Below are 27252 nucleotides of genomic sequence, written 5' to 3'. Positions count from 1 at the left end.
AAAAACAAAATGAGACTTAAGGGCGTTTGCCATTAGTCATGCCAACCTTAGTGTTATTAATGAAAACGCTTTCAGACTTTTATACATTCACCACTTGAGTCTGGATCTGCTGACCTCAACACATTACTAGCCACATTCATCAAACCGTTCATCAGGAATATCAGCGATGTAAAGTACAACCGATGTTCCTGATGTGCAAACGCGGCCAATAATATGTTGTGGTCTGCAGATCCGAACCCTCATCACTTGCCCTGAAGTTCTCTTGTATAACATCTGGGCCTCGGGCCCAGTCCAAAAAGAGGATGTTCTAACTTGCTATGGAGTTATGCAACTCTACATACCACGCCTTACAGACATGGTGGGACCAAGAATTGCATAAATCTCGTTGTTTTCTAGCATTCCGAAAAAAACATTTCCCAGAAAGCGGAGTTCCTTCTTAGCTTGTTGCAGAGGCTCCTCTCCGAAGGGGTGGTTTATGCGAGCGCCAACAAAAAATAGATGACGATCGACGACGATAATTCGATCTATGTGGGAGGACTCCCCTACGATTGTACCGAAGACAGCCTTCGCAGAGTCTTCGATTTATATGGCTCTGTCGTCGCCGTTAAGGTCTCCTATTTTCCCGTTCTTTCATGAATTTTCGTTTTCCTGCTGTTTCTACTTCTATAACTAGGGCTTTTCGTCGAGCATCCATACCTTAGTTGAAATTATAACTCAATATGTTCGATTTTCCTTTGGACAAAAGATGAGAAAATTCCAGCAAACTTTTGTCCTCATTGCCATTTTTGGGTTCCAGATTCCAAAACTTGTGTGAAGTTGTGGACATGTTGATTACTAGTTCAACCAAAGTTTCGCGTTTACAGTTTAGCTTTACTGAATATGATGTTAATGGTGGAAAGAGATCTAAACTTCCAATCTGCTGGGAGTTGGCATCTTAAGCGTGCAGAGTTATCTTTTCCCAACAGAGTTGCTAAGCGCTCACATTGTCTTCCTGTGGTTTTAACTTTTAAGCCTTGGTTGTATTATGTTGGGGGAAAAGTGGGAGATAGTTCTAGCCTTCTAGGCTATTCTTATTTCTTATACATCTACTTGAACGTACTTGGTTGATAATCATATCCAAGGCTTACTATCAAACATTGAAAAGTAAGGCATAGCTCAGGCTCTCTGTTGTTTGATCTGAGCGTGTTGTTCTTATCCTATGTTGTGATTTGGTTTGACCGTGGTGTTGTGAAAAGTGACCATATTCTTTCCGAATTAACCATCAGAAGTGTGTTCTAGTATTCTAATGGTTTTTTATGTATCATACTTGTTGGTTTATTTGACATGTATTTATGCATGTAAGCCGAGAATATGAGGGCAATTAAGCCAGTGCTGTTTGAATCTTATTAGTACAATACCGTTAAAGATTTGGCTTGTGAATAGGGCTTTCATTTCAGATAATATTGCTGTTAATTTTCTGAAATAGCCTGTAAGTTGGTGCTCAAATATTGCAAGTTGATTTGTGAACGTTATAACTTAAATATCTGTTTGGAGTTAAACTGGTTGGGAGTTGGGACTTGTTTTTTGTACAATGAAGGATTTATTTCTCTTTTTCCTTAATATTTTTCAAAGTTCTTGTTTTAAACCTCCTTATTAAGTTAAAAATTCACTTGGGTTTAAGTCCTATATTACAACTTGGTTCAACTCAAGAAAGCTTTGTCCTAACTACTTAGGTCAGCCACACCATTTCTCTCTTCCCTTTGACACTATCAATGGTGATTTTTTCTGTCAAATTATGATTCTTCATATCTGTTATTCCTGCTTCTATCCATGTTTTTTATCCTTTTCCTAACTCTTCTAGAACCATTGACTTGCATCAAATTGCTCCTTACTATATTTTTGATAAGTAAATAAATAATTTCATTAAAATAAGAAAAGGAAGAGTACAAATTAGTGGTGATGAGGCATCATCCATTACATAAAAAAGAGAATACAAGAATCCCAGATTCAATACAAATTTTCCAAATCACATATTTGAAAACCCAACACTTCCCCTAAGTTTTCCCCCAAGTCCTCCCTTGCGCATTGACTGAATTCTGGGTGAATCAAAACCCAGTTGACCACTGATTTGCTTATTGCAGCTACTTTCCTGTCCAAATTACAACTTTTGTCATAAAAAATTCTTCTGTTCCTCTCCTTCAAAATGTTCCAGCAAAATGTGAATGGGATGCAGCTCCAAACCACCTTCACCTTCATGGTTGTGTAGGAAATGGTTGGGATTTTGGGATATCTCGCCGAGCTACCCTTACTACACCTTGGAAGGCTATACATGGTATTCTCCTTTGCTTCCTCAGATTCATCAGGTATGATGCTTGTTCTGGTAATGCTATTATGTTCTGGGAGGATGTTTGGGTGGGTACTCAACCCCTCGAAGATTGTTTCCCCTCGCTTTATTCCCTTTCCCTTCACAAACATGAGCCAATTGCAACTTTTCTCCCGAGCCCGTTAAACCCCTTATCTTTAAACTGGGACTTTGGGTTTTGTAGAGGGTTAAGGGATAGTGAGTCGAGTTGTGTTATTGAGCTAATTCATTTACTAGAATCCATTTGCTTGGACCCCACTTCTTCTGATCAAAGGGTTTGGACTTCTCTTCCAAAAGGTACTTTTACTTCCTCTTCTTTTCTAAAATCCCTTAGTTCTAACCCCATTTCCCAAGGATTCCCTATCAAAGAAGTCTGGGCGTGACCTATTCCCCAAAAAATTGCTATATTCTACTGGGAAGTCTTCTATGGGAAAATCAATACTTTGGAAAACTTGTAGAAAAATAGACCCTCGCTTTGTCTTTCCCCAAATTGGTGTTCCTTGTGTAAGGCCGAGAATGAGGACTGTTTTCATTTGCTGGTCTCCTGTTCCTTTGCTACAACTATCTGGAGGTGGAGCCTTTGTTTATTTGGAGGTAGGTGGTCTATGCCTTCTGATTTAAGCTTGTTATTCAACCCATCTGTCTTTGTTTGGCACACTAGAAGATGTAAGGTCATGTGGAAATGTGTCAGGGCAGCCACTCTGTGGACTCTTTGGGAGGAAAGGAATGCAAGAATTTTCTTAGAGAAGGAAAGAGGGTTAGATGAAATGAAGGAATTGACTAGTAATAGCTAACACTTCAACAAAGAAGGATAGAATTCTGTTAGAATGGGTTTCGCCTTTGGAAGGTGTCATCAAGCTGAACTTTGATGGAAGCAGCCAAGGCAACCCCGGGCCTTCCGGTATAGGGGGTATCCTGAGAAATAAGGACAACAACATAATTTCCCTATTCTTAGGACCGGTGGGAGTGGGAGATTCCACAAGGGCAGAAATCCTTGATGCAGTACAAGGAATTCAGATCGCCAACCAGCTTGGGGTGGAGCATTTCCTAGTTGAAGGGGACTCTCAGGTGGTAACAAGGTGGCTCCTAAACTTTGATACCACCATTTGGAGCTACAAAGATCTCATAAAAAAAGTAAAGTGGTTAATCAACAATATGAGAGTTGAGGTAAAATGGGTTAGTAGGTCTAAAGCATCTTAGGTGTTGTTTACCAATATCTATGATTTTGTTCTGAAAAAGAAAACCAATCATATTGCTAACCACCCCCTTAATCTATTTTGTCTCATTTTATCACTTATTGGGGCCACTTGTAGGTTCTCACCAATGCACTTATTTTTGAATCTATGCTTTCTAGTTTTTTCTACTAATTTATCTCAACATCTTGATCTTTGTTGTGCTCATTTTATGTTGTGTTGCTTATTTCCCAAGAAGTTTTCTTTTCCTCACTAAATTATTGCCCAAGAAGTTACATCTTATAAAAATTCTTCTTGATCCGATTGCCTTTCTCCAGTCACACGGCACTCCCAATACACCTCCCCATTTAATCCACCCTCTTTCTATTTATATAGGTAGCATCCTCTTTACTCAATTTCTTGTTATGAATTGCCATTATATGGTAGTGGTCACATTTAGTTTTCTCTTAGCCACCAATTGTAATTTCTCTTTTTCTATTATTGTCATTGATTCATTCCTAAACTTCTATTGCCTATCTGTCATAATCCTATTTATCTGGAAACATTTGATTCTAGAGCATCATAATGGGGAAATTTATTTTGGAATAAAAACTTATTGTGAAGGTTTTCTGAATGGAACTTTTTGGAAGTTGTTGTTCTTTTTCTCTCGGGTGACTTTTGGTCACCTTCCTTTTAATGTTCTTTTTTTTTTCATAAATTTTATTTTATTACAAGAAAACAGGTTTTCTGAATGAAACATAGCCTTGCGGTAGAAAGAGGAGTTGGACATCATGACTTCAACCTTATCAGTGGACAATAATTTTCAAGTCGGGGGGGGATTGATACATTTCCAAAAAAAGTATCAAACTGATACTGATAGTAGAAAATGTTTCTGCTTCCAATAATCAATGAAAAAAGTTTCTGCTTCTGAGAAAGAAACATGCTTTAGAAAATAGTAACTACAAATGATATTATACCACCAAAACTCTTAATGGATTTGTTAAAAAAACGAGGAAAAAGTAGGAGAAAAATACAAACAGATGTTCTAGAGCACTTCAGCTTTCATGGTATCAGAGCATTAAGCACCTTCTTGGTTACAGCTGACGCCATCTCTTCTCTCTTGCTGTCTTTCTTTTCTCTTTTTTTTTTTTTTTCTCTGGGTTGCTGCTGTGAAACCCTAGGGTTGTAGGAGAACAAAACAAGGTTTGAACCTAGGGTTTCCCTTTGTTGTAGGGCGCAAGGGAAGTAAGATCCAGACGTTGATGTCCTACTAGACTGTTTCTAGTAGATAGTAGCTATTCGGCTACTAAGAGAGATCTGTATAGAACAGACCTAGTTAAGGACTGATTTCAGCAGTCCTAGCAGTAGCCGTAAGGGGGAGAACTCTCTCTATAGTTGTAGTACTCAAAGTTCAAGTGAAGTCTGCATAGCACAGTGGTGGAGAGCCCTTAGTTTCAGGTCGGTTACCAGCCTAGAACACCTCATTTGCTGCTGTAACTGAACTGCTTCAGAACTGTGACAGTCTCGGAAAGTCTGAAACAGTGTTGCGAGCTGTCTAAACCTTCTTCAACTCTGCAACTAGTCTCTCTTTCAGCACTGTGATCACTTCGGCTAGTCTTAAACAGTGCCATCTACACTGAGGCTGCAGTCAAGATGTCTTCAGTATCCAGTGAGGTTTCTTCTAGGGGCACAGCTTGCAGATTACAAGTGTGCTGCTGGATGAGTACAACTTCAGGGAATGGTCCGTTTCTGCAATGATTTTTATTACTTCCCGTGATCTCACAGGCTACTTAGATGGGAACAAGAAGGAACCTGAGGTTGGCACTGCAGAGTATGCTGTGTGGCGCAAGGAGAATGCCACGGTTATGTCCTGGTTGCTTGCCTCTATGACTCCTCGGGTTGCTAGGACTGTTCATCACTTTCCTACAACAGCCAAGATTTGGGAAAATGTATCTAAGACCTATGGACAGAAGAAAAACAATGCTAGAATTTATAGATTGAATCAAGACATTGCAGCCTTAAGGCAAGGGGATATGACAGTTGCAACATACTTTGCAACTCTGGAAGGCCTTTGGGAAGAACTTGACCATCACTTGATATTGGATTGGGAAAATGCCAGGGACAAGGAGAGACATGATAAGCAGATTGAAGAGAGCAGAGCCTTTAAGTTCTTGGTGGGTCTGGACCCAGTGTATGAGGGTATAAGGTCACAAATTCTAGGGAGAGATGAATTGCCCGAGTTACACCATGCTTATTATCTAGTGAGGAATGAAGAAGTCAGGAGAAAGGAGATGCAAGTTGACTCTCAGATTCAACCAACTGAACAATTTGGAGAACATTCAGCCTTGGTCTCCACTAAGGGAAACAGACATCCAGACAAGAAGCACCTTAAGTGCACTCATTGTGGTGGTGAGAGACATGTAAAAGAAAAGTGTTGGGTCCTGTATCCTCACCTGAAGCCAGCTGCATTGAGAAAGGACAAGAAACAACAGAAGGGTCATGCGGCAAGTGGGAATCTTGTCACCAACAACAATGGTGACAACTCACAGAATATACCAACAATGTCTTCTTCTCCTATGGGGCAGGTTGCTGATTCCTCTAGAGCTGGTGCTTTGGGCTTCACTGTTAGTGAGGTAGAGGTCCTTAGTCGGGCATTAGCCCGTGTAAGGAATAATTCTTTTGCTTCCACCTCTCTTGCCAGATCAGGTACAGTCTCTGCCTTTAGTGCAACTAGCTCTATTGACTCTACTTCTTGGGTTATTGATTCCGGTGCAACTAATCACATGACACATATGTCCTCTTTATTCTCTTCATATCATTTGTTGTCTGGTCAGGATAAGATGAGAGTTGCTGACGGATCTTTCTCCACCGTCTCTGGAAAGGGGGTGGTTGACCTAAGCAAGGACCTCTCTCTTAAATCAGTTCTACATGTCCCCAGTCTTACCTCAAATCTTTTGTCTGTTTCAAAACTTACCAAAAATTTGAACTGTAGTATAACCTTTTTTCCTACTCATTGTGTCTTTCGGGACAGATTGATGAGGAGAACGATTGGGAGCGGTCATGAGTATGGAGGCCTCTACTATTTTGATGCAGACACCTGTTCAGCCTTACAAGCATTTGCTGCTAGTAGTCCGGAGAGTGTAGAGTCAATAGGTAGGTTGCATTTGTGGCATGCTAGGCTAGGTCATTTGTCTTTCTCTTCATCAGAAATGTTGTTTCCCGAATTGTTTAAGAGCATTTCAAGTCAAAGTTTAATTTGTGAAGTATGTCAAATGTCAAAACAATGTAGAACTGTTTATCCAATTTCCAGTAATGAAATTCGAGCTCCTTTTGATTTGGTTCATTCTGATGTTTGGGGCCCTTCACCCATTGTTTCCATTGATGACTTCCGTTACTTTATCAGTTTTATTGACCACTATTCTCGATGCACATGGATCTATCTGTTAAAAGGACGAGATGAAGTACCACAGATAACTATGGCTTTTTGCAAGATGATTGAAACACAGTTTGATAAGAAGATTAAGCAATTCCGGTCAGATAATGCTGCTGAATATTTTGAAAAATCCTCGAACTTATTCATGGAAGATGCTGGCATGTTACATCAATCATCCTGTGCTAATACCCCTCAGCAGAATGGGGTTGCTGAGCGCAAGAATAGACATCTATTGGAGACAGCTCGAGCCTTACTATTTCAACACAAAGTTCCCAAGCAATACTGGTCTCAAGCTGTACTTACTGCATCATATCTGATAAATTGGATGTCATCTAAGGTATTGGGTATGAAAACCCCTTTCTCTGTTTTGTGTCCCACTCTTCCAGACTTTCCTCTCCCTCCATGGGTCTTTGGCTGTATATGTTTCATACATGTGAAGGATCCAAAGAAGACCAAGCTGGATCCTAAGGCTACGAAGGGAATATTTTTGGGGTACTCTCTTACACAGAAGGGGTACAAGTGTTATAATCCTATCTCCAAGAGAAAGTATGTCACCAGAGATGTAGTCTTTTTTGAGTCTCAACCCTATTTTTAGTCTTCTCAGAATCCTCTTCAGGGGGAGACTAGTGGGATGGAAGAGGATTCTCATTCTCCCTCCTTTTTTGTTCCCCTATCTGCCTCGGGCCTTCCATCCTCTTCTGCTACTCCCAATGTGCCGGTTACTTCTCTTGATGCTGCAGATGTTTCTGAAGGCTCCAGTAGGCAACAAAAAGAGATACTCACATACAACAGAAGGAAAAAGGGCCCTCAACCTCATGATAGCAACTAGTTGGACTCAGATCAATCTGTCTCTGCAATCCAAGGTAATTCTGACTTACATACTTCTGATTTGGATCTTCCTATTGCTCTCCGTAAGCCTATCCGTTCTTGTACCACCCTGCACCCCATTGCTGATTTTGTTTCTTACTCACATTTATCTCCTGCCTATCACTCTTTTGTGTCTGCACTTTCCTTTGTACGTGTTCCTTCTAGGTACTCAGAGGCAGTGTCTGATCCAAGGTGAAAAGAAGCTATGAATGAAGAGATGAAAGCCCTAATGAAAGCAATAACTTGGGAATTAGTGGATCTGCCAGAGGGGAAGGGCACTGTTGGGTGCAAGTGGGTGTTTACTGTAAAGCACAAGGAGGACGGGTCCATTGAAAGGTACAAGGCCACACTTGTGGCAAAGGTACAAGGCCAGACTTGTGGCAAAGGGGTTTACTCAAAAAGAAGGAATTGACTACAAAGAAACCTTTGCCCTAGTAGCAAAACTCAACACAATTCGGGTTCTATTGTCACTAGCAGCAAATTTTTTATGGGAACTTCATCAGCTGGATGTGAAGAATGCTCCTAAATGGTGATCTTTGTTGTTGCTTGTGGGGGGGAGAGAGAGAGAGGTATGGATGATAGAAAGAAAAGCAAACTCAGTACTGGCAGCCACCAGTCTTCTATTTATATTAATCTTTATAAAAAAGACAAAATTACAAGTATGCCCTTGGTGTCATATCCTAGGATAAGAACAATAAGAAAAAAAAGAAAGGACTAGTAGCTGAAACTGTCCCACTAACATCAGTTATAAGGAACACTTAAGCCTTACAACAATCTTCATGAAGAAGTATTTATGGAACCTCCACCAGGCTATGACTTTGGTAGAAATGTGTGTAAACTGAGGAAAGCATTATATGGTTTGAAGCAGTCTCCTCGTGCATGGTTTGAGAGGCTTTGTGGGGCCATGAAGAAAGTGGGGTACACTCAGAGCGGTGCAGATCATACCTTGTTCATAAGGAGACAGGATAGCAAACTTACGACACTCATTGTTTATGTGGATGGTATGGTGATTATCGGGAATGACTTGGAAGAGATAAAAAAACTGAAGGAGTTTTTAGCTTCGGAATTTGAGATCAAAGACTTGGGCCATTTGAGATATTTTCTTGGGATTGAAGTTGCTAGGTCAAGAGAAGGAATCTACATATGTCAGCGGAAGTATGTTCTTGACCTCCTAGAGGAAACAAGCATGATGGGGTGTAGGCCAGCAGATACTCCAATAGAATAGAATCATGGCCTACAAGAATCAGTAGGGAAGGACTATTGTGATAGAGAGAGATACCAAAAATTGGTAGGGAAGCTGATATACTTATCTCTTACTCGACCAGATATTGCTTATGCTGTACATGTTGTCAGTCAATTCATGCACTCTCCAAAGGTCCCTCATATGAAAGCAGTTGAAAGGATTCTCAGGTACTTGAAGACTTGCCCAGGGAAGGGAATTCTATTTAGGAAAAACAATAGAATTGAAATTGAAGCTTATATTGATGCAGATTGGGCTGGTTCTGTTGGAGACAGAAAATCAACTTCAGGATATTGCACATTTGTGGGAGGGAACCTGGTCACATGGCCAGTAAGAAGCAGAATGTAGTTGCTAGATCAAGTGCGGAAGCAGAATATTGAGCTATGGCTCACGGGGTTGCTGAACTCCTATGGCTCAGGACCCTTCTTAATGAGCTTGGCATTAAAGCTGAGGGTCCTCTCAGACTGTATTGTGACAACAAGGCTGCTATCAACATTGGAAATAACCCTGTGCAACATGACATGACAAAACATATTGAGATTGATCGACATTTTGTTAGAGAGAGAATAGTCTCGGGAGAACTCTGCATTTCATATACTCCATCTGAGATGCAAATTGCAGATGTATTGACTAAAGGGTTGGTTGCAGCAAAGTTCATGGATCTTCTTGGCAAGCTAAACATGATTGACATCCATGCTTAGCTCGAGGGAGAGTGTTAGGTTGAAGGTTTTGTATGTATTGATGGTTCGACTGATAAGAGTTCTTATTAGCCTATATTTGAGTTTAAGTTGTTATGTACTGGGCCTGTGTTAATGGACCTAAGTTTGTTTAGTGTTTTAAGTTGTCTGGGTGTCTCATCACTAATTAGGGGCATCCCAGTCATTTCATGTAACATTGTACTGTACTTTAATATAAATAATAGTACTGTCGACTGGGTTAGTTCAGATTGACATTCACAGCATCTCTTGGTGTTCTCCTCTCTTAAACTGCTTCAGCTACATCACTTCAGTTTTCAAGGATCATTTTTCGTTATGCTGTTATTCCATTGTTTTCTTGTCTTTTTGAGTTTGTTTTCCATCAACGTATGGGTTAAAGAACCAATACATGTGGATTACCCGACTTTGAAGTGGAAATTATATCATCCATTGGTTATAAACTGTATAGTACTCAAGTGGACATTGGGAGAGAGGAAAGAGAACTTGGAAGTGGGAGAAAACTGGGGATTTTTTTTTTATCAAATCTTTTTACAATGACATCTATAGGTTGGAGGTGTAGGTATGGCACTGTGGAGATGGTCTAAGTTCTGGAGGTAGAGATTAAGATGTTGGGAAGAATAGGGCATCAGGGCTGAGACTGGATTGGGAGGATGAGAATGGGACTTTCAGATAATATAGGATGGGATGATACTAGGGCTAGAATGCTCAACAACTTAGACTGATAGAACAGTTGGGAACTTGGGGTTGAAGGAACTCTATGGTTATCACTAGTGATAGAATGGCTTGAATGATCTAAATTTCCCTAAATGGTTCGAGTATGGCCCTTTTCTTGTCATGAGCCCTACTATTTATTGAGGTGAAGAGAAGTGCTAATTCTATAGCTGATGGGTTAGCCAAGCAAGGGGTGCTTAATGATTCTTTATTTTGGGCTATTTTTTAGCTTTCTTTCTTGTTCTCTGTTGTGGGGGAGTTAAGATTATTTACCTCCCCTTTCTTGTACTTAAAGTTTCACAATTTTTATAATCTAATAAAGCATTCTGTTATTGATAAAAAAACGAGCCCTACTATTTATAGACGAAGGGAGGGCTCACTTCGTGCATGGGCAAGGATAAAGAATTCTAGAATATTTCTTAGGCGGTTAAGGTCTCTAGTCCCTAGGTTGCTTCGGTGAGGACAAGTGTCGGGCTGCAATGCAGGAAACATATTTGCTCTGATTCCCACATCTGTAGGCTCCTACCACATGCCGTTTAGGGGAGACAAGATTTACCATGGAGCCTGTAGTCCTGCTACTGCAGCTAGTCCACAACAATACTTCAGTATTATATAAGTCTATCTCCTTATAGGAGGAAGAATCCGTCCTCGTTAACATTGTGTGATGTAAGAGTGTACCTACAAAGGTATCATTCTTTGTGTGGACTGCCCATCTGAACAAACTTTTAACTAGGGATAATCTGGTGAGGTAGGGTATGCTGCAGGATTCCACCATATATGTTCTATGTCAGGAGCATAATGAATCAGTCAATCATCTGTTACTACACTGCAGATTATCTCCTGAGGTATGGTATCAGGTTGGGAATTTGGGAATTTTTTTGAAGTGCAATGTTGCTACTAGGTGTGAGCATTGTTCGGTTAAAACCATAGTTTCCAAGGCATCTAGGCGATTTTGTATGACACTGGGGCGCCTAGTCGCCTAGTTGCCTTGGTGATAAAAATCTTATAATATAAAAAACTAGCCTTTTGGCTAGTTCCCTAGTTTTATATGCCATTCAACACGTATATTAATAGAAAAAAGTAGCAATTCTCTTTAGTTAAAACATTAAATTTCCTCTAAAAATGTGGCAAATCATCACATCTAAAAGATAAAAATCTTTTACATATATTAATTTCAATATTTTCAAAAATGATACTACTATAATAAGTATTTAAAAGAGCAATTTTATATCAAATAGCAGCTAAAGAAGGTTATTAACTTATTTGATAAATAATCAAGATGGAAAGTAAAATAGAAAAAGCAAGGATGGAGTTCCTGTTTTATTTAATTATAGAGAGAATAGAAAAAATAACCTCTTTATAATTCTATTCTTTCTTTGCTCTTTCTTTTCTTTTTTTTTGGAAAAGGTAATGTAATATTTATCGAAACACAATCTGCACATACAAACTGAGATCAGTCCCAGAAAGGCAGACTAATATTCTCAGCAATTACAATCTCCACCAAGAGCTGGAATGAAAAACAACAAACATATTACAATTTCTGAACTCTTCAGAGACTGACACCCAAGAGATTAACTTGCCCACGGCCTTCTGTATTAAATCTTCTGGACTTAAGGCCTTATTACAGAAAAGCCTACTATTCCTCTCGGACCAGATGGACCATAAAACAGCACTAGGGATGGTCTTCCACACTATCTTCCTTTTCTTGTTAAGCCCTTTGATGTTCCAGCAACACATAAGCTCCTTAACCGATCTTGGCATAGCCCATCTTAAGTTCATATAACTGAAAAAATAATTCCACAGCTGAGAGGAGTATGGACAGTGAATGCACAAATGATCAGTAGATTCAGAATTATTCCCACACAGACTGCACACAGTGTCCAAAAGCTGAAAGCCCCTTCTCACAAGATTAGCTCTAGATAGACATTTATCCAGCACCATAGTCCAAACCAGGAAGTTGGACTTAGATGGGCTAATGGGGTTCCAAACCTGAGAGCTAGGGAAATCAGAAACACTTGTTCTACAAAGTTTGGAAACCAAAGACTTGACAGAGAAAACACCATCTGGACTCCACTTCCAGGACCATTTATCTTGTGAACAGAAATCCACCTCTTGATTCTGAAGAACAGTCAACAAGTTCAACATCTCTTCCAGTTCCCTGTCGAAAAGATTTCTTCTAAAGGTAGGGGACCAAACAGCTGACTCTCCAGACAAACTGCAACACTCAGCAACAGAAGCCTCTTGATTGGATGCACACTGAAAAAGGAGAGGAAAAGACTTGGCAAGAGAACCATCCAAGCACGAGGATCCTTCCAAAAATTGGTTCTGCTACCATTTCCTACCTTAACTGAAATCCCTTCAGCAAGAACAGAGAAGTTCTTCATTATCCCTTTCCACAGAGAGTTTCCCCAGCTAGGAGGGGGTCCTTAGTTCTCCAGTTACCCCACTCTACTCTATATTTACTGGCAATGAGAGATCTCCACCAAGCTTCCTCTTCAGTCACAAATCTCCAAATCCACTTGCAGAGAAGAGCAGAATTAAATGTTTTCAACTTTCTTATGCCTAAACCACCTTCATTCTAGGGGAGGCAGACTTGATCCCAACTAACTAGGTGAATTTTTTTCTCCTCTTCCCAACCCCTCCAAAGAAAATTTCTTTGAAGTTTTTCAAGCTTTCTAGCAACTTTGTTTGGGATAGGAAAGCGAGAGAGGAAGTAGGCGGCACCTACTTTTAACACATATATTATAAGAGGTGCCCGCCTTGTCACTTTTGTTGCCTATGTGGGTGCCTAGTTGCCTATACGACACCTTGACTACTATGGTTAAAACTGAAAAAAAAAACGAACCGAAATATCAGTTTCAGTTACTTTGGTTTTCAGTTAATTCGGTTTGGTTAGTTCAGTTTTACAAAATTTCGGTTTTGGTTTCAATTTTTAGGTTTTGAAATTTGGTTAACCAAAAAAACTGAAGTTTATATATATATATATACATATACATATATATATATATATCTATATATATTAATATATATGTTATATATTATATAGAATATTTAAAATATAATATATTAATATGTTAATGTATATTAATATATTAAAGAAATTTGGTTTTAACCGAAATAACTGAAAACCGAACCAAAAATATCGGTTTCGGTTTGGTTTTCCATTTCAAAGTTGGTTTTAAAAATTTCAGTTTATTTGGTTTGGTTTTTAACTGAATAAGCCGATTGCTCACCCCTAGTTGCTACCCAAAATCAGTGGTGGATTTTGTGAAGAGCTGGAGAGTCAAAGGTCTCACAAAGAGGGGAAAACTGGCATGGAATATGGCTCCTGAAGTGGTTTTTTGGTGCATTTGGCAGGAGAGAAACAAAAGGATTTTTAAGAGTCAACATAATTCTAAAGATACAAAATTTCACAAAACTTTGGGAAAAATGTTATCTTGGCTGGCAGTATATAGAATGTTTAAGGGCAGACATTATAATTCCTTTTTGGTTTTTGATAATCTTTTTGTAAAACAGGGTTTGGGGATATAGGACTGGGCAGTATTTTTATATGTATAGCTCTTCCTTGTACATGCTTTCTGCCCATTTCAATGATATTATACTTTACCTTTTCAAAAAAAAAAAAAAAAACCCATCCCCAAATAGGATTTGGGGATAATCTTTTTGCTTATACCAACTATATGGGGTCGGCTACATTAATTCTGTTTCACTATTTCTTTTTGTTTAACGCCATATCCATTGTTAAATTATGAGTGTTTAAATCATCTCTTACTTCTTCAACCTATGTGCTTTTTGGTCTATCCCTACCCCTTCTAGCCCCTTCAACTTGCAATAGATCACGGGTGCTTTTAATGGTTTTCTATGCACATCACCAACCATCTTAGTCTACATTTTTTCATTTTATCATCTTTTGGAGATACTCCTTGTTCCTTTGAATGACTTCATTTCCGACCCTATCCTTTCTAGTTTTTCCACTATCTATTTCAGCATACCCTAAACTCTACTCTATACACTATAGCTGACCTTGCAACTGTTATATAGAATTTTCCTTTTAATCAAAGTGGCATTCTCCTATCACACAATACTCTGGATGCACCCTGCCATTTTGTCCATCTTGTGCTAATTCTGTGGGTGACATGCTCTCTCTCTCTCTCTCTTATTATGAATTATTGAACCAAGGTACCGGAAAAGCTACTTACATGATGGATATGAATAGAAAATGATGGAAAGTTGTACTTTTTTATTCTTTTGGAATTTCTATAGTTTATTCATTTCCCTATTTTTTTTAATCATTCTTTCAGTTTATGATGAAATTCACAATTTAATTTGATTGGGTTCCCTGTATGATCTAGGATAGTCTTTTAATTTTAATCTGAGAATTAATTATTGATTGAAAAGCAGTGATAGGGTGCACAATGCATTTAAGAGCTTGATGGCTTATTTTACGTTGGGAAGACTGCCTCTGTTGACTACTATTCCTCTTCCAGATAATTAATGATCGAGAAGTAGGGGGAAAATGCTATGGATTTGTTACTTTTACAAATCCTAGATCTGCAATTGATGCCATCAATGATATGAATGGCAGGGTATGTTCTTCTTCTTTCCTTTCTTTATTTTTTGTAAGTGGTGTTTTTTAATAATTTGATAAATGACAAGGTATGTTGTTCTTCTTTATTTGACTGGAGCTCCGAGTTGTATTGTGTTGTTAGTACATGGTGCTCCACTTTCTGCTATGTATATCAGATTTTGTCTTTTATGTTTGATTTCAATTTTCTAGATTTCTGATGTTGTGGAACTTTAAATTAGACAATTGGTGGTCGCATTGTAAGAGTAAATGAAGTCAAGACCAGAGGTACAAGACCAAATTTTAATCGTGAAAATTTCCATCGTGATTCTGAGAGGGATAGAAGCTTGGACTGGGATAGGGGCAGAGATCGAGATAGGAATTATGACAATGAGAGGGAGGGTTATCGTAATAGAGACAGGTCTCGTGACCGACATCTGGAACGAGAAAGAGAACATGGGCGTACACATGATCATGATCGAACAAGAGATCACTTCCTAGATCGAGATCGTGACCGAGACAGAGATCAAGAAGAAAATGAGCAAGTGCATGATAGGAATATTGATAGAGATAGGGAAAAGGATCGTGATTTGGACTGGGACAGAGATAGAGATAGGAGTAGCAGTGGTCATGACAGAAGCAGAGACAAGGATAAAGATCAACAGTTGAAGAAGCGGACCAGGTAAACTCAATTATGTTTTGTTGCTAGGAATAAAAGGTTAGTTATAATTTCCATTGTGTTAATGTTTTCTGTAATATCCCCTGGTTGTGTGAAGACTTGGTCTTGCAGCATGGTAACATTACTCCATTTGACTTCATATTTAAAAAAAAAAACATTAATTACTACCAAGCAAGAATTTTATTACTGGGAAAGGTCATATGTCAAGTCTCTCTTTTTCATTTTTGGGGCATTCTCCATCTTCCTAAAGAATTCTATCAAATTGTTGAATTAGTAGGCTTTTCTAGAAGACCATTCTTAAGAAATGGCATAGGCTTGTAGCATATTGCTGATTTTTATTTAATTATGCTTCTGGTTTCCTCTAACAGTAAAGAGTTATCATCAAACTCAAGTGATGATTATTATGATCAGGTGAATTTAGCGTCTTTATGTTTGCTGGTTTATTTTGTGATGTCAATGCATACACTTTAAGATGTTGATGATGATGGGTGATTGCTTTTGCTTGTGTTTCATGCTATTAGGCAAAGGAACAGCTAGAGCTCTCAATCCAAAGGCGTGAGGATCTCCAAAAAGAGGTTTGCATACCATTTATATTCTGATTCTTGGAAGAGTATGCCAACTTCTTTAAGTTGTCATGAGCATTTTTATGATTTTTTTTGGAGGTTCTTGCTGTAGGAATTCCACTAGGAATTGGACCTTAAATTTTGGTTAAATTCTGGAAATTTAGTGCAATAGTCATAATGAGATGAGAAGATTGCTAGCTAATTCTTCAAAACTTAAGGTTTTGTCAATCAGGTAGAATGATATTCATCAGTATGTATTCTTGATGTAGGAGAAGTTAGGGGCCTTCTGATACTTGGCTGTTGGTGAGTGAATAGGAAGCTGAAAGAGGATTTGGAGGAAGAACAGGGGCTGTATATGACGAGAGAATGAAAAGGTAGGAGTGGTTGTGTATGCGAATAGAAGTAGGAGTGGTTGATTTGGTTATGCAGGATAAGGTAGGGGTCCTACAAATTTTAGATCTAGTGGTGGGCTTTGTGGGTGAAAGATTCAGAATAGGGGTTGAAAAGCAAGTAGGCAGCTTGCTGCCCACCAAAGAATGAACAAGAAAGTAGAAAAGAAAACCCTTACTGTTAGAGTAAACAGCATAGAGATAAATAAGTGAGAAGTTAGATAAAGAAATAAGTGAAGAGAATGTCTGTAGTGCTCAACAAGGGGAAGAGGTAGAAAGAGTGAACCTTTGTGAGTTTTCAGATTTGGAAGGAGAGTCGCGGAGTTCAGTAGATGTCTTCGAGGTGATGGTGGGCGAATTAAGTGTTGCTCTGAGGCAGAAAAGGAAGGGAAATGGATTTGAAGTGGTTAATATTGATAGCAACACGTGATACCTGAAGAAATATAAAGGTACAAAGCAAAGGACATTTGGTTCATGTCACCAAAGTCTTTCGCCGTTTGAAGAATGGTCTTCTGGGTGCAGGTCCAAGTGATAAGTTCAAGAGAGTCTATATAAGAAGGGTGTGAAGACGAAAACCAAAGTTCAGAAAGGTACTGAAAAGATCAACTCACTTGATATTTTGAAGGACGATTCTAAGAGGAGTTTAAAGGAGATGGCTTTGGATTCTCAAGAAGAAGAAAATAATCTGAAGAGGGGAGAGTTGGAGGAAGTGAATGAAGGTTGTGAAAAGATTGATATAAAGACCAAGAGGAAGAGAGTGAGGTAGTTCTGGATAAAGTGAGAAAGGCAGGGAAGAAGATTGATCTGGAAAAAAGTTTGGAAACAGAGGTCCATCTAATCAAAATGTTAGGGCTCTTCTTCTTGGGAGCATGGAATTAGAAAAGGAATCTGCTTCAGATAAGGCTTAATCGAGGGTAGAAGATTCTTTTTTCAGCTTCTTTCAGGGTGGAGTGTTTTTAGTTTTTGGGTTTGGATGAGTTTGAATTTTCTGGATGTATTGAGTTTTTGTAGGGTGGCTTTCTGATGTCTTCATAGATTTGGGTTGGGGCTTGGGAGGTTCTTATTTTTGGAGGGCTGGATGGTGTTGATTTTTTGGTCTTTTTTGGTGGGTGATATCTTATCACCCTTTCTTGTATTCTCCTCTCTTCTTCTAATAAATTTTCATTTTTATTTATCTTCAAAAAAAAAAAAAGGTGAAGAGAAGAAAATACGAGAGAAAAATCCCCAGCAACAATCAGATTTTTTTTTTTGAAAAAGGTAAAGTATTGTATTGCAAAAGGAAACCAGATACACCAGCCCATGTACAATGAGGACCTGTACATTGGGAATTTACAAAAGATCTGATAGATCAGATAAAAAAAGGTCCAGCTTGCAAAAAAGGAATGAATTGAACTCCAGTGAAAGCTCTTTGTACACCTAACCAGGAACAAAGAAAACCTATAATTTTGTTCTTTACAGAAACTATGTCATTGGAAAGATTATCAAAAATCTGGCTGTTCCTTTCCTTCCTGAGGGCCCAAGGGATAGCGGCTGGAAAGATCTTTCAAAGCAGCTTGCCTCTTGCATTCAGACCTTCAATGGTCCATCCCTGAAGCAGCTGAAGGACTGAGACAGGAAGACAATAAGAAACACCAAAACGGGAGAGAGCCGTTTCTCAAAGCTGCTGAGAGAAGTTGCAGTGGATAAAAATGTGGTTGAAGATTCAGGAGCTTCCACACAGAAAGGGCAAGACTAGGAAGCTGCATCCCCCTTCTGACCAGCCGATCTGCGGTTAGGCACTTGGCGAATGCTGCAGTCCAAATCAGGAAGGCTACTTTTGAAGGAGCATTGGACTTCCATATTAAAAGAGAAAGTTCCAGAAGCCTCCCAAGCCCAAATTCTTTCATCATCTGCTTGTGGATTGGGCTTGAAGCTGTGAATCTGAATTAGATATCTGTTAATGGACCTATTTCTCAATCATTAAGGTTTCTTCTGAAGGTAGGGCTCCATATAACTTCACCATTCCTCAAGTCAAAACATTTATTCACTTCAACATCTTTATCCTGTGCAATGTCAAAGAGAGAGGGGAACCTATCCTTTGAAGCAATGTCTCCGCACCAATTGTCATGCCAGAGCTTGAAGAGATTACCCTTGCCAACCTTGTATTTAATTCCTTTCAGGAAATCAGGGGAGATAGAGACAACATTGCTCCACAAGGCACAGCCCCTAGGGAAAAACCGGGACCTGAGTCCCACCCTAGGTTTGTGAGTCCATACTTTTCTGCAATGGTTCTTCTCCAGAGGCTGCTCCTCTCTTTGCTGAATCTCCAACACCATTTTCCAAGCAGAGCTTTGTTTACAAAATTAAGATTTCTGATTCCTAAACCACCAGTTCTCCTTGATTTGCACCCAGATTCCACCTTACCAAATTAAACTTGAAATTGTTCCTCCACCCGACCCATAAAAAGAGCCTCAGTTTCTTTTCTAGCAGCTTTGCAACACTGGCGGGAATCTGAAATAAAGATAGATAATAAATTGGAAGTGTAGACCATACACTCTTAATTAGAGTGAGCTTGCCTCCCTTTGATAAATATTTAGATTTCCACATTGCCAATTTTCTGTCAAATCTTTCAATAGTTGTATCCCAGATTCTCTCAGAGATGCTTTTGGCTCCCAAGGGAAGACCAAGGTAGGTGGTGGGTAGATTTCCAGATTTACACCCCAAGACATTAACCATACTGGGATCAATAAGACCATCCTCTGTCTTCAACAGTTCACTCTTAGATAAATTGATTTTGAGGCCTGAGATTGCTTCAAACCATCTGAGAATAAAACCCAAACAGACCAACTGATCCGAAGAGTAATCACAGAAGAAGACAGTATCATCAGCAAATTGAAGCAGAGAGGTCTGAGTACCTCTTTCACCGATTTTAAACCCATGCAGGAGACCACTATCTGTTGCCCTACAAGTGAGCTTACTTAAGGCTTCCATAATTATATTGAAAAGGAAGGGAGACAAAGGGTCTCCTTGCCTCAGACCTCTTGAGCTTGTAAACCTACCACAGGAAACACCATTGAGGAGGACCGAGAAAGTGGGTGTGGTTACACAAACCTTGATCCAGTTTCACCACTTGGAGCTGAAATTCATCCTTGTGAGCATATAGTCCAGAAAGCTCCAACTAACATGGTCAAAAGCCTTTTCAATGTCCACTTTGAGAATCAGCCCCTCCTTACCCTCCCTTCTGCGCGAGTCAATCAACTCATTAGCAATGAGGACCCCATCGAGAATCTGTCTCCTTTCTACAAATGTTCCTTGGGAGGGAGAAATGATCTTACTCATCACTCTCTCCAGCCTTGAAGGTAAAACTTTTGCTAGAATCTTGTAAACACTCCTAAGAGGCTGATGGGCCTATAATCCTTCAACTCCAAGGCTCCTTCCTTCTTAGGAACCAGGGTGATAAAAGTGGCGTTAAGACACCTTTGTAGGGAAGCATTTGCATGGAACTTTGCGAAAACCTTCAGTAGATCTTGCTTGATGAACTTCCATCCCAGCTTATAGAACTTCGAAGTGAAACCATCCGGGCCTTTGTCTCCTTCCATTTGAAAGATAGCCTCCCTAATTTCTTCCTCTGAAAACAGTTTTTCTAAATCTGCAGCCTCTTCAGATAATCTGTTAATATCCAGTCCATCCAGTCTAGGCCTTTTTTCCTACCTTTCTCTGTATAGTTTGGAATAAAAGCCCACAGTGGCATTTTTAATCCTACTATCCTCTTCCAACACCTCCCCAATTACTTTCAGAGTATTAATGCTGTTTATACACCTTCTAGCATTAGCCATTTTATGGAAGAAACCAGTATTGTTGTCACCTTTCAACCAAAGATTCCTGGACCGCTGCCTCCATTTAACCTCCTCTTGGACTGAAAGTTTGTCAAAATTCAGCTTGGCTTGGGATCTCGTTTTCTTATTTTCTTCACTCAAAGGGCCTCTCTCCTCCTCTAAGTTTATTTCATCAAACCAGTCCTTCCTAAATCTCAATTACAATAACTCTACTTATAGTAAATATGTGAACTTGGATGTCCCTTTACAAATTCCAATTTGGACCAGGAAATAGATCCAAACCAACTTCTAATTGCTTTGAAACTGAGACAAATCCATAGGTGATGCATAGGGAGTTGGGGACATTCTAATGAGGACTTGAGCTCCTAAAGAATTTCAATAACACTTCATTAATCCTACAAAAACTAAATATAAAGACACCAGAAATTTCTAAAAATAGTAAATCAAAATTTTACTTATAAATAGTAATGAGTTACCATGAACAGTAAGCCTAAAAGTTACCATAAATAATATTTTTGGAATAACTGAAACTTTTCTAGAAAAACTTAAAAACCCTATTCTTATGACACCTACAACTTCAATAAAAGGGTTGCATCCTAAGTAGACCCCACTTGTGGTTTTCATCAATTCTTCTGTGAAGTTCCTTTGAGATGAGAATGAGGCCAAAAGACTTTTTCAGGTCATTTCTTCCCTCCCTTTTGGCCCATTACTTTCTTTTTGGGCTTACAAATAGACTGAAACTGATCTAACCAAGTACATGCTGCCGCATCATTAGGATTTTAGGATTTAAAATTTCATGGCAAAGAACAAAAGAATTGCCTGATCTAACCAAGGCTCAAAGTATCTATACATATCAGTTTTCAGGATTCCCCAATACAGATAAAAGACTTTTGACATTTTAAAGGTTTCAGCCATTAATAATCTGTTGCAACTTGCAAGCCCTTCATTCTTCTTGTTTTGAGCCAGATTCTAATGCCTCAATCCCTCCTAGACTTCCATCTGCCTTCATTCTGCAATTTGATGGGATCTGTAGAGGAGATGAAAACTCTCAAAGGAAAGCAAGTATTGGGGGATTAATAATCAGATATGATGGTGGGTTGGTGTGGGATTTTGTGGTCCCATTGGGTACTCGGATATCTCTGAAACTGAAGCCTGAGTGCTTCTTGTTGGTCTTTGGGCTGCTGGTTCTCTTGGTTTATCTTTGATTTGGTGGAATGCAACTCTAAAAATGTTATTGGTTGGGAGAGCGGGTCGCAGCAAGGCCGGTTTATATTTGACTTCCTTCTTAATGAGATTAGGGGGATTGCTGCTAAGTTATTTTGCTTTTTTAGATGAATTAGCTAAAGCAGGGGTGGATAGGGATTCTTTTTTTTTTTTTTTTTTTTTTTGTGTAGCATGAGCTCTATGCCAGTGTAATTTGGGGGAGGGTTTTCTTTTTGGCCTTGTTCTTGATGGTCCGAGCTTCTTGTACATCTTCTCATGTACATCCTTTCTTTTTTGAATGAAAGTCGCCATTTCTCAATAATAGTGTTATGGTATCTGGTGTTAACTTTTCAAAGCAAACAAATAAAAAAAGTGAGAGTTTTGATGCTTCTAAACTCTCAAGAGTATCGATACTGTGAACCTTGGAACAATAAGAACAATAGAAATAGACCAAAGTAGGGATTTCTTTATTGTATTGGTGGAACAGTTGCAAATTGAAGAATGGGAAGAGAAGATAGTAGATTAAAGAAAAGAGAAGGATATGTAGCAATTTTGAACAGTAACTTCTAATCTTGATAACAAATTAAAATTAAAAGGTCTCTATATAAAAGAGGTAGACCCAATTAAATATTTATATTTTGCCCTTGGATTGCTTACAGTAGGAGGTCTTGGATTTCTCCTAAATTATTTGCTTTCTTTTCAAATTTCTTTAGCTACAGGGCATTTTTGGGCTTGTGCTAGGAGTTAGCTAGGTTATTGGCTCCAGGGATGGTTGTGAACTCCAAGAAAAAGAAGCTTCTTCTGAAGTCAAGTTTTCTCTCCTAGGATTTCTCATTTCCTAAAAATTGCTTTGCCTCAGTTATTGTAACGGTTGAGCTTCATTTCTTCAACTTGTACATCACATGCAAATTTTTGTTCTTTTTTCCTCATATATCATTCAACTTAGAAACTCCCAACTGATCATTACCTATCCCCAACTACCTGCTTGTATCTTAAGAATAGTTGGATATGAATTATTACTCTGTTGCTTCCTCTAAATACTGAGTAAATGTGTTTTTAATCATTTGGTAATTTAGGTTGTGCTGGTAACCGTTCTGGGCATATCAATTATTTACTGCTTTTGTTTGTTTACTTGTTGCTTAAAGTATAAGGACTATACCTGTGTTCATTTTTTCATAATTAGTTCCTTACCATAATTGAGGAATACGAGAAAGTCAAGTTATATTTATTTATCAATTAGCATTTCATTTTTTTGATTATCAGATTTCTCAGCTTGAAGAGAAATTGGAAGGGAAACAACAGCTTGTTTCTGATTTACAGAAGAAGTCTCAGGCAAGTTTGTTATTCAGTAAAAGGTCAAGGCGTTATGTATGCTATTTTATTTTTTCCTTGAAAATATCACTTTGAAACATCTGCAATTTGAAATAATCACCTCCTAGTGGTTTGATGTTTTTTCAGAAACTGGAAGAGGCCTTGGCCGCTGCTAAGAAGCTATCTTCCTACCGGTGTATGCAATTGACGAAGGTAACTGCTACATGTTTGTATTTCCTATGTTTGTCAAAGTTCTGCTTGATAACTTGCTCACTGATGATAGTTTCTTTCTTGTGTGTGTGTTTTTCAGTTGTATAAATGTTTTCTGCAAGTAAAGGACTACACTGAAAGGCTCAAAAGCTCTGAACAGGAACTCCAGGTTATCTCATCACATTCTGTAATCTGTATATCTTAAAGGCCTCAAGTAGTATGTGCATGTGTTGGCTGGTTGCCTCTTAGATGGGATGAAAATGGAAAGTGCAAATGAGAATGCATATAGTGGTTCATAATCATATATGAATATGATGGATGTCTTAAATATTTTAGTTCATTCATAGAATGCACAATGTAGTAGGCAGGAAATCATGATCATGAACTAGAGGTAGGTTGGTGCATTTGCCTCATGTCTACATGCATGTTCAGTACGTTATGAATGAGATGGTGCGTATTCATGTCTTCACATGGTGCATGATGTTTAGATTGTCCACCTCCCGACTAGACCTGTTCATGTCTACATGCATGTTCAGTACGTTATGAATGAGATGGTGCGTATTCATGTCTTCACATGGTGCATGATGTTTAGATTGTCCACCTCCCGACTAGACCTGTTCATGGGCCGGGCTTGGGTCGGCCTTTCACTCTTCATTAACAGATTTTTTTTTAAGGCCTGAGCCTGATCATTGGGCCTACAACTTGGAAGTCTAAAGCTCAACTTGTTGCCGTTGCTACCACTGAAGCGGCTGAACAGAGAGAGAGAGAGATTATAAAGAAAAAAATAAAAAATGTATATATTAAATTATCAATATATATTATAATAAATATTATATAAACTAGCCGGGCTGGGCTTTTTTTGACAAATCCTGAGCCCGGCCCAAAACACAATCTGCCTTGGTGTTTCGGGCCCGAGGGCCTAACTACATATCCAAGACCGATTGGGGGCTGGGCCAGGCCGTCGGGCTACCCGGCCCATGAACAGGTCTACTCCCCACCCCACTAAAAGAGAAAAAGAAAAGTCAAGATTGGCCACATTTGTGTAAGCTAGCCTCAAAAGATTAGCATAATGTTTTTTTCCCTTCTCTTCTGTTTTTGGTTTACCTTTTAGTGCTGAAAAACTTTTATTGAAGTCAAAGAAAGATAGCAAGACTGCAAGAGTGCAGCAGGAAACAATTTACTATTTACACCACCATGAGTGCAAAAGAGGTACCTGGCTCACCCAACTCAACTCAACTCAACTAAGTCTTGTCCTAAATATATGGGGCCAACCACATAAATCCTGTTCCACCATTCCACCTGTCTTACCCACCCCACAGATAAAATAGTAGCGTTCTTTTCTGTGTTGCTGATAAAAAAATGGTAGCCTTATTGTGGCTAGCCAAGAATCACAGGCTCCTGATACAGTTCTCCAGATTTCCCCTTCTCTAGCAAGTTTATCTGATGGGGTGAGGCATTATTAGTTAGAAATTTTTGTGGATTTGATTATTTGAACATGCTTACTGATAACAATTCTGGTGATTTTTGTGCTTCTAAGAATAACTTTTAAGCTCGTATATGTGAAAATCACAAGGACTAATTTCACTTTTTGGAACATCCATGGGAATTCTTCCCTTTCTGTTCATCTGCCCTATCATCATCTGTGAGTCCCTTTATACCTCCAACCTAATGAGCCTATAAGAGAACTAATGCGATCCTTGAAGAATAGATAGCATCTCTGCTGAATTGAACAATTCCTATCTCCTGTAGGTCAAGGGTGCACAATTATATACTCTCCAGTGTGGTCTCTAAGTTCTCGTATTCCTGGCCTCTGGATTTCCAATATAAGAGTCAATAAGATTCAATTTAAGAGAACCCAAAGGAGGAGGGGACCAAACCATTAAATCACATTCTTCCACTGAGTACTATAGATTCTGATAATATCATCAATATTAATATCCTTAAAATCCATAGAAACTCTCTTAAATGCAGTAACAGCCATTCAAAGTTCACCATATGGTTAACGAGTTGCATTCTTGGGCTCTTTGACCTTTGAATTGTCCCTGACTTTGCACCACGTGGACTTGAGCGGGACAGTAAGTGTTTCACATTGCACATAATTCTTTATACAAAAAAGAAAAATTGTTGTACAGAATTGCTCGACTTTGATCCATATTCATGCATGTGTAGACGGATATTCCATGTTTCCACAAAAACGTGCAGTTTTAGAATTAGATGTTAAAAGGTGTGCCTGGAGAACATGACTTCAACTTATATGCATTCATCTTGCTTATGACAGTCACTTGTTGATATGGCAATGCTCGAAGCTGATGAAGTTGGTGATGGTGGAATAAGGGATGGCAATCTATATGCTAATGGCAAGGCATGATCTTAACCAAAGTATTGACTGGTCTACTGTGCATTCAATGGTGATTTTGTAGTTCTGCCTTCAGTTTATCTTTTATTTTGTAGATATCCAGATCTTTCTTATTAACAGAAAAAAACTAAAAAAAAAGGAAATTAGTAGGAAAAAGGGTACTGATAGATTATATTACTCCATGGATATCTATTTTACTTGAACCTCAAAAATATATCCAGATCTTTCTTACTGTTGTGATCTCAATGACACCCTATTCCTTTTTTTTTCTGATAGATTATATTACTCCATGGATATCTATTTTACTTGAACCTCAAAAATATATTGCTAAGCCAATGCAATCAGTTAACTTATAAGGCCCTGTTTGGATGGACTTCTATTTTTGTCCTTTTAAAAATATCAAAGTAGAGAGTATACAAAATACTTAGGTATTTTTGCTTTAAAAGCCGTTTGGGTTAAAAAATTTGAAAAGTATATTCTCCAAAACAGAAGTATTATTTTCTGTTTGGCAAAAGTATGTTCATTCGTGCTTCTGGTGGTTTCGCAGTCAGATCAGTGACGACGGTCCGATTCTAGCAAGCGACGAGCAGAGGTAATGTCAGGAGTTTTATTGAAGGGTGGTCACACGTGACCTGCTGTTCACACAAAAGGGAAGCACTATTTCACCAAAAGCACTAATCGACTTTTTTATACTTTGGAAGTATGAAAATCAAAGTATAAAAATATATGCTATATGGTGCTTTTTTGTACTTTTCCCACTGCACATTGCAGCAACATTTCATGGCTACTGCTACAAGGTTGGTGTTGGGAGCTATCTGTGGGGATCATATCCGAGTTCGGTGTGGCCTTGTCATCCATCATGAAAATGCAGAAATACCTACTTAATGGAAGGAGGGAAGGTGAATGCTCTGCCATAGACCATCGGGAAGTTGGGAATCCTGCAACGTTTGTACTGTTCTGGCCTCTGGGAATGGAGTCAGTGTTGATTCCCAAAGAATAGAGTTTAATTTCACCTCTGAAAAATATTATCAAATGCGTAACCCAGGCCTGGCCCATGTGACGTAGACCTCCCTCTGAAATACTCTCGAGGTATCTTGTGGTGACTGGAAGGTTTCAGAAAACCCTAGAAAGGAATTGGGTAAGACTTAACCATGGCGGCTGCTCTGCGATGCTTGCACACCTTGTTAATTCTTATGGATAGCTAAACATGCATTGTGGGTAGGGGTGCCTATGAAAAACCGAAAAACTGAATCGGATTAAAAAATTCAACCGCAAAATGTGGTTAATCGAACCGATCGATTCGGTTTTGGTTTGGAATTTTTGAAAAATCAAAGGATTGATGCGATTTGCAGTTAACTTACAAAAAACTGATGGTTAGTTGAATCGATCAGTATATATTTATATGTATGTTTTATATATATTCTTAATATGTTATATGTTTTCTGTATATTATGTATAAATATATACTTATATTTATAATAATCTATTTATAAATATATTATATATTTTTAAAATATAATATTATACATATATTTATATAATATATTTTATAAATATAAAAAACCGAAAAACTGAAGAACCAAATTGGTCAAAAACCGAAACTGGCAGACTGGTTAACCAGTGGTACCGGTTCGGTTTCGGTTTGGAGAAATGGAAAAACCAATAACACCGGTTTGGTTTGC

At 38.7% G+C, this 27252-nt stretch overlaps 1 protein-coding gene across 5 annotated transcripts; it reads left to right on the top strand.

Annotated features, from left to right (window-relative positions):
• The first annotated feature begins 402 nt into the window (after nucleotides 1-402).
• On the top strand, nucleotides 403-26926 carry LOC148869280 (RNA-binding (RRM/RBD/RNP motifs) family protein). 5 transcript variants are annotated; one of them, XM_088970784.1, is made up of 10 exons: nucleotides 403-609; nucleotides 14968-15066; nucleotides 15287-15726; nucleotides 16092-16134; nucleotides 16245-16298; nucleotides 22957-23025; nucleotides 23152-23217; nucleotides 23315-23383; nucleotides 25493-25576; nucleotides 26118-26926. In XM_088970784.1, the coding sequence occupies exons 1-10, from the start codon at nucleotides 499-501 to the stop codon at nucleotides 26127-26129; spliced, it is 1047 nt and encodes a 348-aa protein (XP_088826910.1). In that variant the 5' UTR covers nucleotides 403-498; the 3' UTR covers nucleotides 26130-26926. The 5 variants fall into 5 exon arrangements, with proteins under 5 accessions (XP_088826910.1, XP_088826912.1, XP_088826911.1 ...); XM_088970786.1 differs by having other exon boundaries at nucleotides 25493-25593; XM_088970785.1 differs by having other exon boundaries at nucleotides 25493-25622.
• The last annotated feature ends 326 nt before the right edge of the window (nucleotides 26927-27252 follow it).

The sequence above is a fragment of the Nelumbo lutea genome, chromosome 2, assembly GCF_056320005.1.
Source record: "Nelumbo lutea isolate HS-2025 chromosome 2, American lotus-T2T, whole genome shotgun sequence".
Taxonomy (NCBI): domain Eukaryota; kingdom Viridiplantae; phylum Streptophyta; class Magnoliopsida; order Proteales; family Nelumbonaceae; genus Nelumbo; species Nelumbo lutea.
The sequence above is the reverse complement of the archived record's forward strand: the minus strand, read 5'-3'. Positions and strand labels throughout refer to the sequence as shown.